The sequence below is a fragment of the Grammomys surdaster genome, unplaced genomic scaffold (assembly GCF_004785775.1).
Source record: "Grammomys surdaster isolate TR1022 unplaced genomic scaffold, NIH_TR_1.0 343, whole genome shotgun sequence".
Classification (NCBI taxonomy): domain Eukaryota; kingdom Metazoa; phylum Chordata; class Mammalia; order Rodentia; family Muridae; genus Grammomys; species Grammomys surdaster.
Genome location: NW_021604762.1, coordinates 381,640 through 396,561, shown reverse-complemented (window position 1 = coordinate 396,561; position 14,922 = coordinate 381,640). Strand labels below are relative to the sequence as shown.

General features: G+C 40.8%; 1 protein-coding gene across 2 annotated transcripts in view; it reads right to left on the bottom strand.

Annotated features, from left to right (window-relative positions):
• Babam2 (BRISC and BRCA1 A complex member 2) overlaps nucleotides 1-14,922 on the bottom strand; it is a 364,624-nt gene that overhangs the window by 238,733 nt on the left and 110,969 nt on the right. For both annotated transcript variants that reach the window (XM_028778958.1, XM_028778959.1), the window contains exon 5: nucleotides 3,478-3,672. In XM_028778958.1, the coding sequence (XP_028634791.1) occupies nucleotides 3,478-3,672 (195 nt within the window). The remainder of the gene's footprint in view (nucleotides 1-3,477; nucleotides 3,673-14,922) is intronic.

The following is a 14,922-nucleotide window of genomic DNA, read 5'->3' as shown; positions in this document are numbered from 1 at the left end:
AGAATTGTCATAAATAAATAAATAAGTGTTAAGTTTCTTTTTTAAAATGTAAAGGACTGGAAATATTATTAAGGATAATTTAAGTGAGTAAAGGCACCTTCTGCCAAATCTTACAACCTGAGTTCTTCAAATCCCACATTAAAAAAAGAAGAGAATCAGTTCCCAGAAGCTGTTCTCCGACTACCACAAGAATATCATGGCATGTGCTCTGTCTGTCTTTCTGTTTGTTTATCTATAGCTCTAAAACTGAAAAAAGTAAAAGAAAAATCTTTGAACTCTTAAGTATTTTCTAACAGGAAGACTTGATTAAAGTTTTTTAAAGTGTAGTGCTTATCTCTCAACTTTGGAAATCACATCCCTTAAACACGTTAGAAACTCCAAGGAAGATCATAGTGAGCATAAGAACAGCTTGGTGGGGTCTATGAGAATTAGCCAGAGAAGAACACCTAAACGTGTTCTGCATGTCACCAGAGTTTTCTCACTCAGTCATTCAACAAACTCTGGCAGAACAGCAACGACGCAGGTCCAAGTGTGCAATATGGCAATGCCTGCCCTGAACTTTGACCTTCTGCAGAAAAAAAAAAATCAAACAAGCATTACATATGGCAGGCATCTTGCCTGTGGTACACAGCCATCCTGGCATTCACTTTCGGGTACTGGAACTCCTCCCTTGTGTGTGGCAATGAGACCAGTGACAGTATCATCTCCACAGAGTATGCTGCAGGAGTGCTTTCCTGTACACACTCTCTCTCCACCTTTCCTTCTGGCTTGCTGTGGTCAGGCCAACTGCCAGCTTCAGAGGCACACTGTGTAGAGGTCCTAGAGAGGAACTAAAGGCAGCTTCCAGGTACCAACTAGCACCATCTGAGGCCATGGGATCAGCAGCCCAGAGAACAGCATCCTGCCATCAGCCACACAAATGGGCTTACAATGAAACTCTTTTCAGTAGAATGCTGAGGAGACTAAGCACTGGCTGCAACCTAGGAGGGAACAAGGTACAGCTCTATCCATAAGCCTAAAAAACACAACCTATGATGTAAACAGTCTGATGTAAAGATGCTGGGTGCTAGAGTGAATACTTTACACACTTATGCATGAATAATATAATTAAAAGATACCCTTTAAAAAAACAGCACAGTAATACTGGGGAAGAGAAAACAGAAGTTAATTTTATGGACCTCCAGATAGAATTATTAAATTATAGGTTGGCAAGCCAAGAACAGGTAAGATTCTGCACAGAGCCTTACCAACCTAAGACATAAACGCATTTCTTTTGATAATGCATATTCCATGATGGGTAAGGAAGGCATCCTTGTCAGAACAACCTAAAGACAGGCTCAGTCTTGTTAATGAAATAAAAAAGAGGGAGAGGTGGAGAGCCTTTGGGACTGCTTGGCAAGAATCTGACATGGGCCAAGGACAAGGAAATGGGCTGCTTGGCAGGAATATGATATTGGCCAAGGACAAGGAAGTAGGCTTCAGGCAGGAATCTGTCATTAGGCTAAAACAAAGAAGTGATTTCAGGTAGGAATCTAAATTTTAGGCTAGAACAAAGAAGTAGGCTTCAGACACGAAAATGATATTGGGCTAGGACAGGGAAGTAGGCTCAGATACTTTGGTCATCCTGATAAGCCCTTAGAAACAGTGATCACAGGAGTATTCACATAATTGGGTTTAATGTCTTGCTTTTTCTTTGACTATTTGTGTTTATTGTCTTTCTTGTTCCTTGACTATTTGCAACTATTGTATTGCTAGACCCTCAACCTAGAACTGACCTTAATACATGCAATTAAAATTGTATGAAAGTATAGAGGAGGGGGGATGGGATAAAAGATTCTAGGGAGGGAAAATGGGGAAAGGAGATGATATCTGTATTGTAAATAAATAAAATATCCAATAAAAACTTTAAAAAACAAAACAAAATATAAATAAAAGAAAACTGGAATAGGAGATTTTTTTTAATTTTGTAGGACACACGAATCATGAGTAGACTGCTCAATTGTTTGCTCACCTTATTAATCCAAAATAAAAATACATTGACTACATTTTCTTTAAAAAAAGAAAAGAAGTGAATTTTAAGAATAAGTATAATAAAAGATTAAATATGCATGTTTACAACAGCACAATTCATGAAAGTCAAAGGTAAAGACAACTGAAGTGTCTTGAATTAGTGACTAGAAAAACAAGATGTGGTATGTCTATCCAATGAAATATTACTCATCCATGAAAAGGAAAGAAGCAAATATATATCAACGGGTCTGAAATATATTCTGCCAAGTGAAAGCACCCAGTCACAACCAATAGGGATGTGCTATGACCACCTGCAGTGTGCAGAAAGAAAATCTACAGGAACCAAAAGAAATTTAGAGGCCACCTAGGCTACATGAAGAAAAAAAGACTAATGGTGACTGAGAATGAACAACCTTCCTAGAGGGTGACAGAACCATTGTAGGTCATGGTGCTGGTTGTAGAAATCAGCCAATTAACTGATAATCATAAATTCAAACAATTAAAACATGTAAACTTATGTAAAACATAACAAAAAAATAAAAATTGGAGCAGGATATCATTGAAAATACATTAGCTGATATTTGAAGTTGGAATGGTACTCACTGTTCCTGGGAGAAAAAAAAAAAAAGCCAGCGCAGAAATGTATGCAGAGTGTGTCAGACAGGAGTGTGCCCGGTGTGTCTGTATTACAGTAGAGGAGCCAGCACAGCTAAGCCCAGTGCAACAAAAGCAGAAGAGGAAGAAAGCAGAGCCTGAAGGATGGAAGGTATGGTACAACATCAGAGTTCACGTTACACTGGAGATCGCCACTGGGCTGGCATGAGGAGTGGGGCAGAGGAGGGCTATAACCTACTTTATATTTCAAAATGATCACACAATGCAGAGATATTGTAAGAAGCAGCTACAGCTGCACATGGCAGCAATCCCTGTAATCACAGTACTCAGGAAAGAGGGATGGAAGGGTTCTGAGTTTGAGGCCAACCGGGGCCGTGTAGCAACTTCTAGACCACTCTAAGCTTCCTAACGAGGCCTTGCCTTTAGAGAAGGGATGGGGAAGGATGAAGGCTCCAGACAACCAGCTGCACCCAGAGCAGCTGACGCTCCTGTCTGACTGGGGCACTGGAAGTCTCTCCCTAAGAGAAGGTGGGCCACGGCAGCATCTTAACCATGGCCTGCCAGCCCCACCTGCATCAGGGCCTGGGTGATCCAGAGAGCACAGACAGTCCTCAGGCAAGCTCCCTGGCTTCTGAACATAGGAGGCTGGGGATGAAGCAAATTGCATACGTCTCCTGTGACATTCTTTACAAACAATAAGCGTGCTCAGCATTAGTTCTCTCCCACCTCTGCATTATGAGAAGGTGCACAGGTTACCTGAGCCATCTATGTGTGAGGCAATGATCATCTCAAGGCTCTTATCTCTTTAATTTCATCACAGATGAAGTAACTCCCCTACCTTTCAGCACTTACCCAGTTGTTTTTCTTCCCGGCATAAATTTCCATGTTTTCTCCATACTGAGGCTCTTCCAGAAGCGTCTGGTACTCAAACATGAGGCGTGAGCTCTCACGGAGGCGGCCGCATTGAAACTGGTGGTACTGCTGCACCAGCTCCTTCACCACGAGCAACAGACACTCAGGGTTTGAAGGGTTCCAGGAGGCAAGGTTCTGTGGAGCCATAAACAAGGACCAGTGAAAACCAGTTTCATACAAACTCCTCATCACAACTGCACATCAGAGCACAGGAAGGGAGTGATAACAGCCTGAGAGCCAGACTACTCCTGACAGCCATGTGCACATAGGCAGGGCCACGAACCAGCAGCGAAGCAGGTACTGCCGACGTCAAAATCGCCCAGAAGACTGATTTTGATCCTGAACACAGAATTCGTGTTTTATTCTTTTACAATCTTTGGTCTTTTAACGAGCAGCATCTAAATTCTGCATTCTATACAAAGTAATTAAATTCCACATTGCAGACTGTCTACATCTGTAACACAAAATGTAGATACATACTCTGCAAACAACAGCATTACACAAAAATATACACAGAATAGTATGGAGCAAGGATAGGGATGGAGAAAATACATCTAGGAAATGCAGGACTCAGAGGGGAAAAGGAAGGAGGGAGGGAAGACCCAGCAAGTGTCGAGCAGCCAGCCTCACATGTGTCCGTTCATTCTTGCTTCCCTACATGCTAACTGTGCTGGTCCTGTGACATCACCCTCCGGTCTAGACAGCAAAGAAAGCAAGCCAAGTCTTTTCTCAAACTGAGACTGCATAGTAGTGAGGGACACGCTGACTACGTGACTACAGTACAGCTGAAGCCATGTCCTTCCTTGACTATGTATCAGTGGTGCCCACCAACGCTTCTTCAGAATAGTGAAAACAGCACAATAAAAGGAGACACAGGGGCTAGAGAGATGGCTCAGTGGTTAAGAGCATTGACTGCTCTTCCAGAGGTCCTGAGTTCAATTCCCAGCAACCACATGGTGGCTCACAACCATCTGTAAGGGGATCTGATGCCCTCTTCTGGTGTGTGTGAAGGCAGCTACAGTGTACTCATATAAATAAATAAAAATTTTTTTAAAAAAAAAAAAGGAGACACAGATAGCATCTTAATGTGGCCCTGGAAATACTCTGACATCACGGATCCCTGAAGGATCCCCAGGGGTCTTACAGGCCCACTTGGAGAACCATCACACTACACTGTACTCCTTTAAAGACATATGCATAGCCCATACCTGAAGAAAATGAACAAACAGAAGAATGCATTCGCGACAAAGAGGCTGACGCCCTTGGTGTCCATGGTTTTAACATTCAGAGATTCAATAACTGGAGATTAAAATCATTTAGAAAAAAAAGTGTTGCACTGGACTGATATCTTTCCTTGTCCATTATTCTCTACACAATAGAATACAACCATTTAGGCACTATTTATATTATAGGTGATGTCCACAGATTACTACAGACACCACATCATTTTATATAAATTGTCAGCAGAAGGTTCTGGGATTAATGGCATCTCTTGGCACTGATTTCCTACACACCCAGGACAATGGTACTGTGCTCTTATGCTAGTCTAATTGACAGGGATTTGATGATGGTGGGGAAGTTACAGGCATCCCTTCACTGACAGGAAGGACAGAACCAAGCAGATGTTTGCAAAAAGAGGAAGAGCAAATGCTTTGCCATCACACACTAAAGTAGGCATGGTGGCATGAAGTGCTTTGATAGAAGAACAGAGCAGTCCATGAAAAGCTTGTGGCCTGGACGGTCCAAGGTTCCTTTGAGCTATTCAAAACCTCATTCGAAGTATCAACAGGATGTACAAACATAGGCCAGAACTGAAAATGGCCATTACACAGCCTGCTAGGTGTTTCCTTCAGAGGTCAGTCACACTGACAAATAGGAAAGATAATGACTTCTTACATCTTAGTTGAGCATGCCCTCCCAGGCTGCCTAGAGTCCTAGAGCAAAAGAAAAAAACTTTAGCCACCCCAATTTCTAGTTCTTAAATCTTACCATTTTTATTCAGAGTTTGGAACACATCAAGGCCATATCCACACAATAAGAAAAAAATCATAAAAACATGTTATCAGGCAAACATTTCTTGAGTAATTGAAATTAATTTCAAACCATTCAACCTAATTGTTAAATTCACAGTATAAACATGCCAACCAATACCTCCTTCCTGTTAAAACACAGCCTCCCAATAACTGGAAATGCCTCTGACCTTGACCATTCAAACACACTTAGCTGGAAATCATGCCCATCCGTGCAGATTTGGACATAATAAACTAGCTAACGATTTATCTCTTTTGACTATATGACTGCTTTTGTTAGGCAATCTGCGTTTAAATCACTTTATCTAGAAGGGAAGAGCACAGAAAACATAAAATGTTTTAGTCATATATATTATATCATAATATTATATACATATAATATTATGGTATATTATATATAACTTTTAGTCCTAAGGTTCCTTAAGAGTAAATCTACTAAAGACTAAGACATATTTTGAAAACAGTGTCTAGCATATAGGACACTGGGCTTCCTAATACTCTTGAGCAATAAATACAGAAGACTGCCCAAACTTTCATCAGGGAAGGAGGCAGCAACTGCATACATTTTCAGGACTCTCTATAAAAAGGGAAAATATAGCTGTGTTTCTATTAATAAGGTTCTGTTCTGCTTAATTTTTATTAATGAACAAAGGAAGACAACTGAAATGAAGATGGCCACAAACCAGAGGCAAAGGTCACATAATATACTATCAAAAAAGAAATCTAAAATGAATAATAAATACTACAATTGAAGAAAATGATCAATTACAGTCAATGAAAATAGCCAAAGAATTAACTAACAGTTTGGAAGAGAAACTTAAATTGTCTTCACTAAATACCTCAGATGCAGGGTTGAGGGGGGACAGTATTTAACTAGTGGAGTGCAGAGACTAACACCGTATAAATGTAAATCTGACCCTGAGCCCGCAGTTTAGCTCACTAAAATATTAGTGATCCAGAGGCACTACCCACTTCATGGGAATGGTGACTCCCTGTCCTGCTCTGGCTATCCTGTCCAGCTGCCTGACGTGAATGACATTCCTGTTGAAGAGACCCTCAACCTGCCACATTTCTTTCTTCCCCACTCCACTCACATCAGCAGCCCCACAGACAGGCCTCATCAACCCTCAGCTCTTTCTCTGTGCTTCTTCTGTGAGAAAGGTGATGAGTCAGAGCAGCCTAGAGGCCTAGCTCACAGGCAACTCAGGTGTTCCTAAGACTAAGGACTCATGATGCTGAAGCGAATCCACACCTGAAAGAACATCAGTAATGGAAAGAGCGAGAAACAACTGTCACTAGTCTGTGGCTTTGGGAAAACTGAATAGGAAGATAAAATAAACACATGAGACTTGGAATCATCACTGTCTAATAAAAAGGGGAATGACATCCCAGAGAAAATTCTCTTCTACAAAAATAATTTTATGATAAAATTTGGCTCTATGAGGATGATGTGTAGAATGAATTAGCAATATAATAAGAAAAACTGATATTACCTAAAAACTTACAACAAAATCCTGCCTAACATATTAGCATAAAGGAACATCAAAACCAAGGAACACATATAAAATTATGAAGCCTTGTTAGTAATCTAAGAAGTGTGACTTTAAAACATACATAATGACAGCAAGTCTCCTTGCCAGCATTAAAGATCATGTGCCTTCCCCCACACAGAGACTCTGAACGCCTTGCCCTCCCTGGACACCCTGCAGATCCACGCCTTGGCCATCCCAAACTTCCTGCTCTCTGGGTGAGACTAGTCCCAGAGCAGGATCTAGCAGGACTAATTAGTGTAGCATTTTCTGAGGACAGAGGGACAGCTCCACAAGTTGTTTCTTACTCCCTTGTGACATTCTCATTTGTGTTTCCCCTCATACAGCACCCACACAAGAGAGTTGAGCCAATAAAATTAACCAATTAACTAGTAATACTAAGGGTATCATTTAATGGGTACTTTAACACATGGGAGTGTAATATTCCACATAAAAATCATCTATGCACAAGAAACTTACTAGAAAAAAAAGTTAGAAACTGATTCCTATAATTGAAAGCCGTTTTGTAGGTTTTTAAAGCCTGATTTCCATTTTCTCTAAAATTTCTGTGTATGTGTGTATATGTCTAGGAATAAATGCATTCATTAACCACATGCCATAATGGAAAAATATAAATGTTATAAAACAGGATAGGATATTTCCCATATTTAATTTCAATATTTGTCTGTGTGTGGTCCTGGGGACTGAACCCAGGGCTCGAGCACACCACACAACAAAGCACTTTCTATGCCAACCCAGTCTATTTCTGTTTGCAGTTTATGACATAAGACTTGAGTTATCTCTTCAAACAACTCAAACTTAGAAAGCTCTGAAGAAAAAAATCTATCATTTAACCATAAATATGTATAGTTTCACACCACCATTGAACTTGTTACTATTTCAATTCCAAGGCTCACAAAACACTTTGGGAATATTAGTGGCTCAGGCTCTAGTGGCATGTAGTGGTCACAGTGATCTCAGGAAATGACCAATGACATTTTCATTTTTAACAGAACAGAAACTGAACAAGCAGGAATAATTTAAATGTCAGAGAACATACAAATGATAATAAAAATATCCCTGCTCTTGGCTTATTTGTAACAGAACCATGTCAACAGTGAAAAATCTCTGCTATATCTTAAGATATAAAGAATTCTTCAATATAAAGAAATGAGACCTTAGCCTTTTTTTCATAACCCCTTCCTGCTTTTTAAAGCTAGCACAACCTGAGCATAGTGTAGATGACAAACTTAGGTCTACACACAGCAAGTCTGTTCCCTGTTCACAGAACAATTCTTGAAATACTTACATAGTCATGGGGCTAGCAACAGCAGACCTCAACACTGAGATCACATCCTGTGATGGCAACCGTGTTAGCTGACAGCTAATATCTGGGACCTTTATTCTTGAGAAGATTCAAGTACTAAGAACAAAGTGAAGCTCTTGAAAGGGAAGAGAACACTGTGTACTCTTGTAGCGCACTCACAGTGGCAAACATTGGAAAGGCAAGAAATTAAACAGGGCAGTAGTTCCATGAGCCTAGCGGCTTTATTTTCAGACATTCTAATGGCTCTCATAGGCAGGGCTTATTGAGTCTGTGGTTCAAGGCTGTTACTGTGATGTTTGAAGTTGTTAAATTGTATTCTTTCAAAACCAGGTGGAGCTAATTAGAAAAATATACAAATCTCTAAGATGCAAATAAACAATGAAAAGTCATTTGCGAGATTAATAAGTAATAGTAAGAGCGGTCTTAGAAACGTAGTGAAGTTGAGTTTGAACACCCACCTAAGAAGGATGGCTGCACGTAAGTGGAGTGTGTACTGGGAGGAGGGCGCAGCTCAGGGTCTGTGTTCAGTAGCCGCTGCCCAACCATGGCCGGTGTGAGAAAGAAGTACCCTAGACAACCAAAACCTGCATGTCCAGAGCTCTCCAAGGTTCTGATCTGCTTCTCACCCAACAACCAGTCTCCCCAAGTGTGTGTCTAAAGCTTCTTCTAAAATGGATTTTATTCATTTTATGATTTTTGTGTATAACTGGTTTGTTTGCATGTATGTACTACACCATGGGGTTGCCTGATGCTTGTGGAGGTCAGAAGAGGGCACTGGATTCCCTGAGACTGGAACTACATCTGCTTGAGAGCCACCATGTGGATACTGGGAACAGAACCTGGGTTCTTTGCAAGAGCAACAAGTGCTCTTACCTACTAAGCCATCTCCCCAGACCCTAAAAAGAATTTTTAAATGACTTGCAGGATAGCATCCATCAATCTGTTCCCTGGCTTCACAGTAAACTAGTAACCAGTAAAGTCATCAGCTGCTAGTGTACTATGACCCAGACTCCCATATCAATTGGGAATGGGAATTAGACAGCTAAGTATGCTGGAAGTCAAAGGCAATGTCTCAGGGAAAATATACAAATATCTTACTAGTGGAAGTAATTTTTCCATGTATTTTTGTGATAGTACTAACAGTAAAATAAAGAACATGAAAAGAAGAATGCCTAAGTCTGAACTTGAAATTCAGTCTCCTACCAGGTTTAAACCACCAAGTACCAGGGGGAGTTCTAGAGTATCTTCAAACATCTACCACAAAGTGATAGAGTGATGTGTCAGTCCAGAGCTTCTCTGGAACACTGGCTTAATTTCTTCAGTAGGCAAGTAAGCCTTAAGTCTAAAAAATGAGGAAGCACACCAAAATTGTAGCTGCAGTTCCACTTAGAAAATGCAAAACCCATATTGTCCGTCCTTGCCCATCACAAGTTCCTGGACAATCTTCCTGTTACTCTTAAAAGAAAAGAAAGACACAGTCCCATTCCACACTCAACTCCCAGTTCAATGAGGTCTTGAGGATCACACAGTTCACAGAGGAAAGACATTTCAAAGAGCAGCTCTTGATCCATCCTTTCTTCCTCTCAGGAGCATTCTCAAACAGGACAGAAATGAAAAGGCAAGTAGGGTCTCCAAGGAAAAGAGCCTTCCTTATCAGCATCCGAACCAACAGAATGCAACATTCTGTGACGTCATGTGAAAGACACTAATTCTAACACACGAGCGTTCCTGAATATGATATAAACAGCTTGCAGTAGCAGAGTGCACAGGAACTAAACCCTTTTCATCTATGGGTCTTACCTTTGCCCACACAATTTTAAGAGGGTATCTTTGAAATGTATTAAGTATAAGATCTGGTCAAGATCAAAACTATCATTTTGTACATGCTTTTCAAAGAAAATATGAATTAATATCGATATTAAATTCAATGTCAAACAATACACTAGTGTACAAAATGATCAACGAATCCCCAACGTGGAAAAAAAAAGTTGGCTTCTTGTTTGTTTGGTCTTTTTGTTTGTTTGTTTGTTTTGGTTTTTCCCAGCACAGACTGGCTGAGCTGAGGCTCTGAGACAAGTGCTGCTGCCTTGCACCTGGCTGCTGACGTCACACACTGCCCAGTCCATGCTGCTCAGACCTGGTGGCAACCCTGCAAGGGCAGAAAGCGAACTAGAAATGATACTGCAGCTTCACTCCAAATGTTTTTCCTGGGGACGTATTGAATCTTCCAGGTTGCTCGAATATCATCCAGGGATGTGATTTTAAAGGAGACAGCTTGTTACTGTTTTTCCTGGCTGTACTACAAGAAACAACAGTGTGAGCTTGTTTTAAATTAATGTGTGCTTCTGTGTGTCTTTACAAGAAATTAACTGTAATCGTTCAGTTAAAGCAAACACTTTGTGTTTCACTTTTCATTTTGAAATGTCTTCAGGATCCTCTCAAACCTAGGAGGCTAAAAGTTCCCCAATTCCAACTTGGAGCAGATTATTTAGAACACAATGAAAGGCCTGTCAAGCTTAGTGACCCTGTGGGGCAGTGAGTGTTTTATACGTGAGAGAGTCCCTCTAACCTTCCTGATGGCTAGATAGTAATTCTCCCGGGCTCAGATGATACTCCTGATACAGTGTCCTGTCTTTCCATCTCTTTCACAGAGACTCACAGCAATGGGTAGCACAGAACAAGTCAGAACGCAACAGCCTCAACCAGGTTGTTATTCGTAACTAAAGAAACATCTGCCGGCTCTGACACCTGACTTCTGTCCTCTGTCCTAAATGACTTCCCTAGTTAGAGCAGGCCCCTGTGCTATAATGATTTATTCTAGCAGCTCTCAGCTTAGCAAAGCACCTCAGACTTCAGTCCAGACTTAAAGCATTTACAGGCCCTTCTCTTACTCCAAATCCAGGCACAGACTTTCCAAGCCAACAGTGACCTAGTCACTCAATCTGTGTGCATATGAACAGGGAAAACTACATAAAAGAAAGAAATAATGGACTCTTCTTGTTGTAACAGGAACATGTAGCTACTGCAGCTGTAAAAAGAAAGCAATACAAAGCAGTAATTACCTAAAGCAGAAGACACAAACACTGCACAGGTGTGAGAGCTCCCAGTATCTTCTTGTTCCTTTAAACTTCAGCCCTTTCTCATACATGCATGTGATGTACATACATACACTCAGGAACATACAAGCACACATAAAATAAATTTTTAAAAAACTCAAGCCCTTAGACCTTGGTCCACATAATTACTATGACACACACCTACAGCAAGTTTTCATACACTGTCTGATATCCAACATCGATTCTCCCAATGGCTAATGCTCACCCAAATTTCCTTTAAAACTCACCCTTGCCATTCTCGGCCATGGGTCTGGAGTAAGAACTATCAGATAAACCTCTACAGGTGGCGACTCCTTAGCCCAAATATTCCCTATGCAGCCAGCCTCAGGCAAACTAAAGGAGATTAAAGGCCGATGTGAGCTGACCTGCTGAGAACTGAAGGCCTGCCTTCTTCCCATAGTGGGAACACAGTCTGAACAGGAGTGAGTATGTTGTGTTCACAGAAGCAGGGCAGCTGAAGAGTAGTATGTGCTTGTGGAAATAAAGGCCAACACAATGAGAAGCAAATGAGCAATAGCATAGAAGAAAAGCAGGGTCTTTAGGGACGTTATGTCTGCCACAGACCAACATCTCAGTCCTGCTGTGCACTTGCAGAGTCCTATAACCAATGGACTCCCTTTACTTTTTGAAGACAGTCTGAAACAAGTTTCTATTACTTAAAAAAAAAAAAAAAGACCGACCAGCAAGCTACAGATCTGCCTGCAGAAAATGGAGAGACGGAAAACCAGAGCCCAGCCTCTGAAGAAGAGAAAGAAGCCAAATCTGACTAAGCATCCATCGTGTCTGTCAGTGGTCCCTGCCTCCCTTCTTGTACAATCCAAAGGAATATTTTTATCAACTATTTTGTAAATGCGAGTTTTTTAGTAGCTCTAGAAACATTTTTAAAAGGTGAGGGAATCCCACCTATCCCATTTTTTAAGTGTAAATGTTTTTTTTAAGAGGTTAAATCATTTGCTGGTTGTTTATTTTTTGGTACAACCAGAAAATAGCAGGATACTGAATCAGGAGAGGCTGTGACTGTCTCGGGAGGTCACCATAAAATTCCGTAGAGGGGGCTAGTTTTATATCCTTCAATACAAAGCATAGTAAATGGCAATTTGGAGTCTCAGTCATGCATTTGTGTCTGGAATATTTTCAGTTATATCTGGTCCCGTGTTTCTAGTAGAACCGTTTCGTAAGAAAGCCAGTCTTTGGTCCTTGCCCTGTCAGAACTGTGATGTCTGTGGTCACGACAGTCCATTTTCCTAACAGTTGTGATAATACGCTGTGAAAGATGAAAATTTTGAGTATGTTCTGTGTGTGGCATAAAATTGTGAATTGGTGGAACTGAGGATTCTGAGCATTTGGTTGTTATGAGAGGTCTTAGGGAAACTTGCCAAGTTTGAGGCTGGAACATCACTGGAATAAGTTCAAAGAAAAACAATGTGTAGCTCTTCATCTGCATACATAAACACAATGTGACTCTTCAGAGTTTGGGTACGTGAACACAATATATGGCTTTTTGGGGGTACGTGTGATAAGAATTGGAATGTGTGTATCCTGCTCCAATAAAATCTGTTGTGAAAGAGGAAAAAAAAAAGACCAAAATAAAAGGAGAAGGAAGAAGAAAGAGAGTACGACCAGACCTGGGTGGGAGCAGGGGATATAGACCAAAATTGATCCTGCTATTTTACCTTCTCTAGGAGTGAGGGGGAGGTACAGACTCTCTTAGCAAGACACGAAGCCACATAACTACTGAAAAACCTTTAACCTTAAAGTACAGAGTCACTTTTCAGTACTTGGATCTTCTTACAATCATGTGGCAGAAAACCTACAAAAAGAATGAATGTATTTTCACTAACTCTACAATGATTATAACCATTTCTGTTGTGGGAAAAATAAATAAAGGGGAAAAAATAAAAACAGAAGGCCATACTTTCATAAAGTATGAGTCATTTAATGAACTTAAAATATATCTGAAGTAGGTATTTAAGATGCTTTCCATCCTAGAACTTTCAAACATCAAGAAGGCATTTATCTCAGTGGGTAATAAAGCAAGCCTTCAAGAGAAACCAGCAAACCCACTAAGGATATAAAGAGTGAACTGGTCAAGACAAGATAAGGACACTTTGATTACTGGCATGTAACTTGGGACCATATAGAACAATCAGCATCTAGCCTTTCTTGAGCACGAGCTTGGAGAGGTGTGCACTGACTTCATGGTCCCTTACCCAGCAGATATTTTTACCTCTGCTCTACTTGACTAGAACACATTCAGCACGTACAAGCTGTCTGGTGGTATCACATGAATGCTGGCTATATGCCAAGCTGGGAATGTGTGCCTTGGAGCAGAAAACCTTTATATATTCTGCAAACAATCTCTCTCTGGGGATCTAAAACGGGCCCCACAGAGCAGCCACAGAGACTGCACTCAAACCATATATCAACTCAGCAGTACACAGTGAACACTATTTAATGAACTTTCGCTTCTTCAAACTAGTCATCCCTCTCCAAGCCCCAAACCCAAACCTTACCGGGTCTTTCAACACTGTGGTGAACCTCACAATCAACCAAAGAAAGGCATCTGTTCCATGGCTGTCAATGAATTGCTTCAGAAACCTTAGCCAGGTTTCCCCATTCCAAGGTACCAATAACTATTGCTATCAGCCCACCACCAAACAAACAGAATGGGGTCCCTTTTCTCACAACCACCATTTCTCTCTTAAAAAAAAAAAATCTCTTCCAGGTATAGTGGATTGTTCACGCTAGTAATCATGGCAAGAAAAGTAGAGGCAGAAGAATTTGGTGGTCAGGGCTAGCCTCTGCTATTACCAAGACCCTGTCTCAAAATGAAACAACCAAGCAACAAGGCAAAGCAGGGGCTATGGATATAGTTCAGTGGCAGAGCACTTAGCATGCACCACAGGCACTGAGGTGTCAGGTAAGGGGACAAGCTCTCAATAGAAGGCAGTCATTTCACAGTCTTCACTAACCAAAAGAGCCTGATCTCCTGAAGCAAGTGTGACAGCCTTGGGTGTCTTCAGAACAATGTGGATGTATCTTTGAAGGACAGGCTCATGGATCCTCCCATTGAGACATGGATTTAATAAGCCAAGATGATACTTACTCTTTGGGTATCCAGAATTTATTCTGTATTTCTGAACCATAGTCAGGCATTTCATAGCAAGGAAGAAAATTTAACCATCTCTGTAACAATCTGTCTTACTGTTATTAAAGGCTCAACTATTTTATAGTGATTCCTTAAACCCTCATATAAGCCCCTCAGATATCAGGCTGGCTAGAGTCATCCTTCTGGACTTTTCTACTACTTGTCCCACACATTTCTCAGGAAGCAAGAGAATTTGTTTATAGAAAATGTATTTCTATAAATATTAACTCCTGGA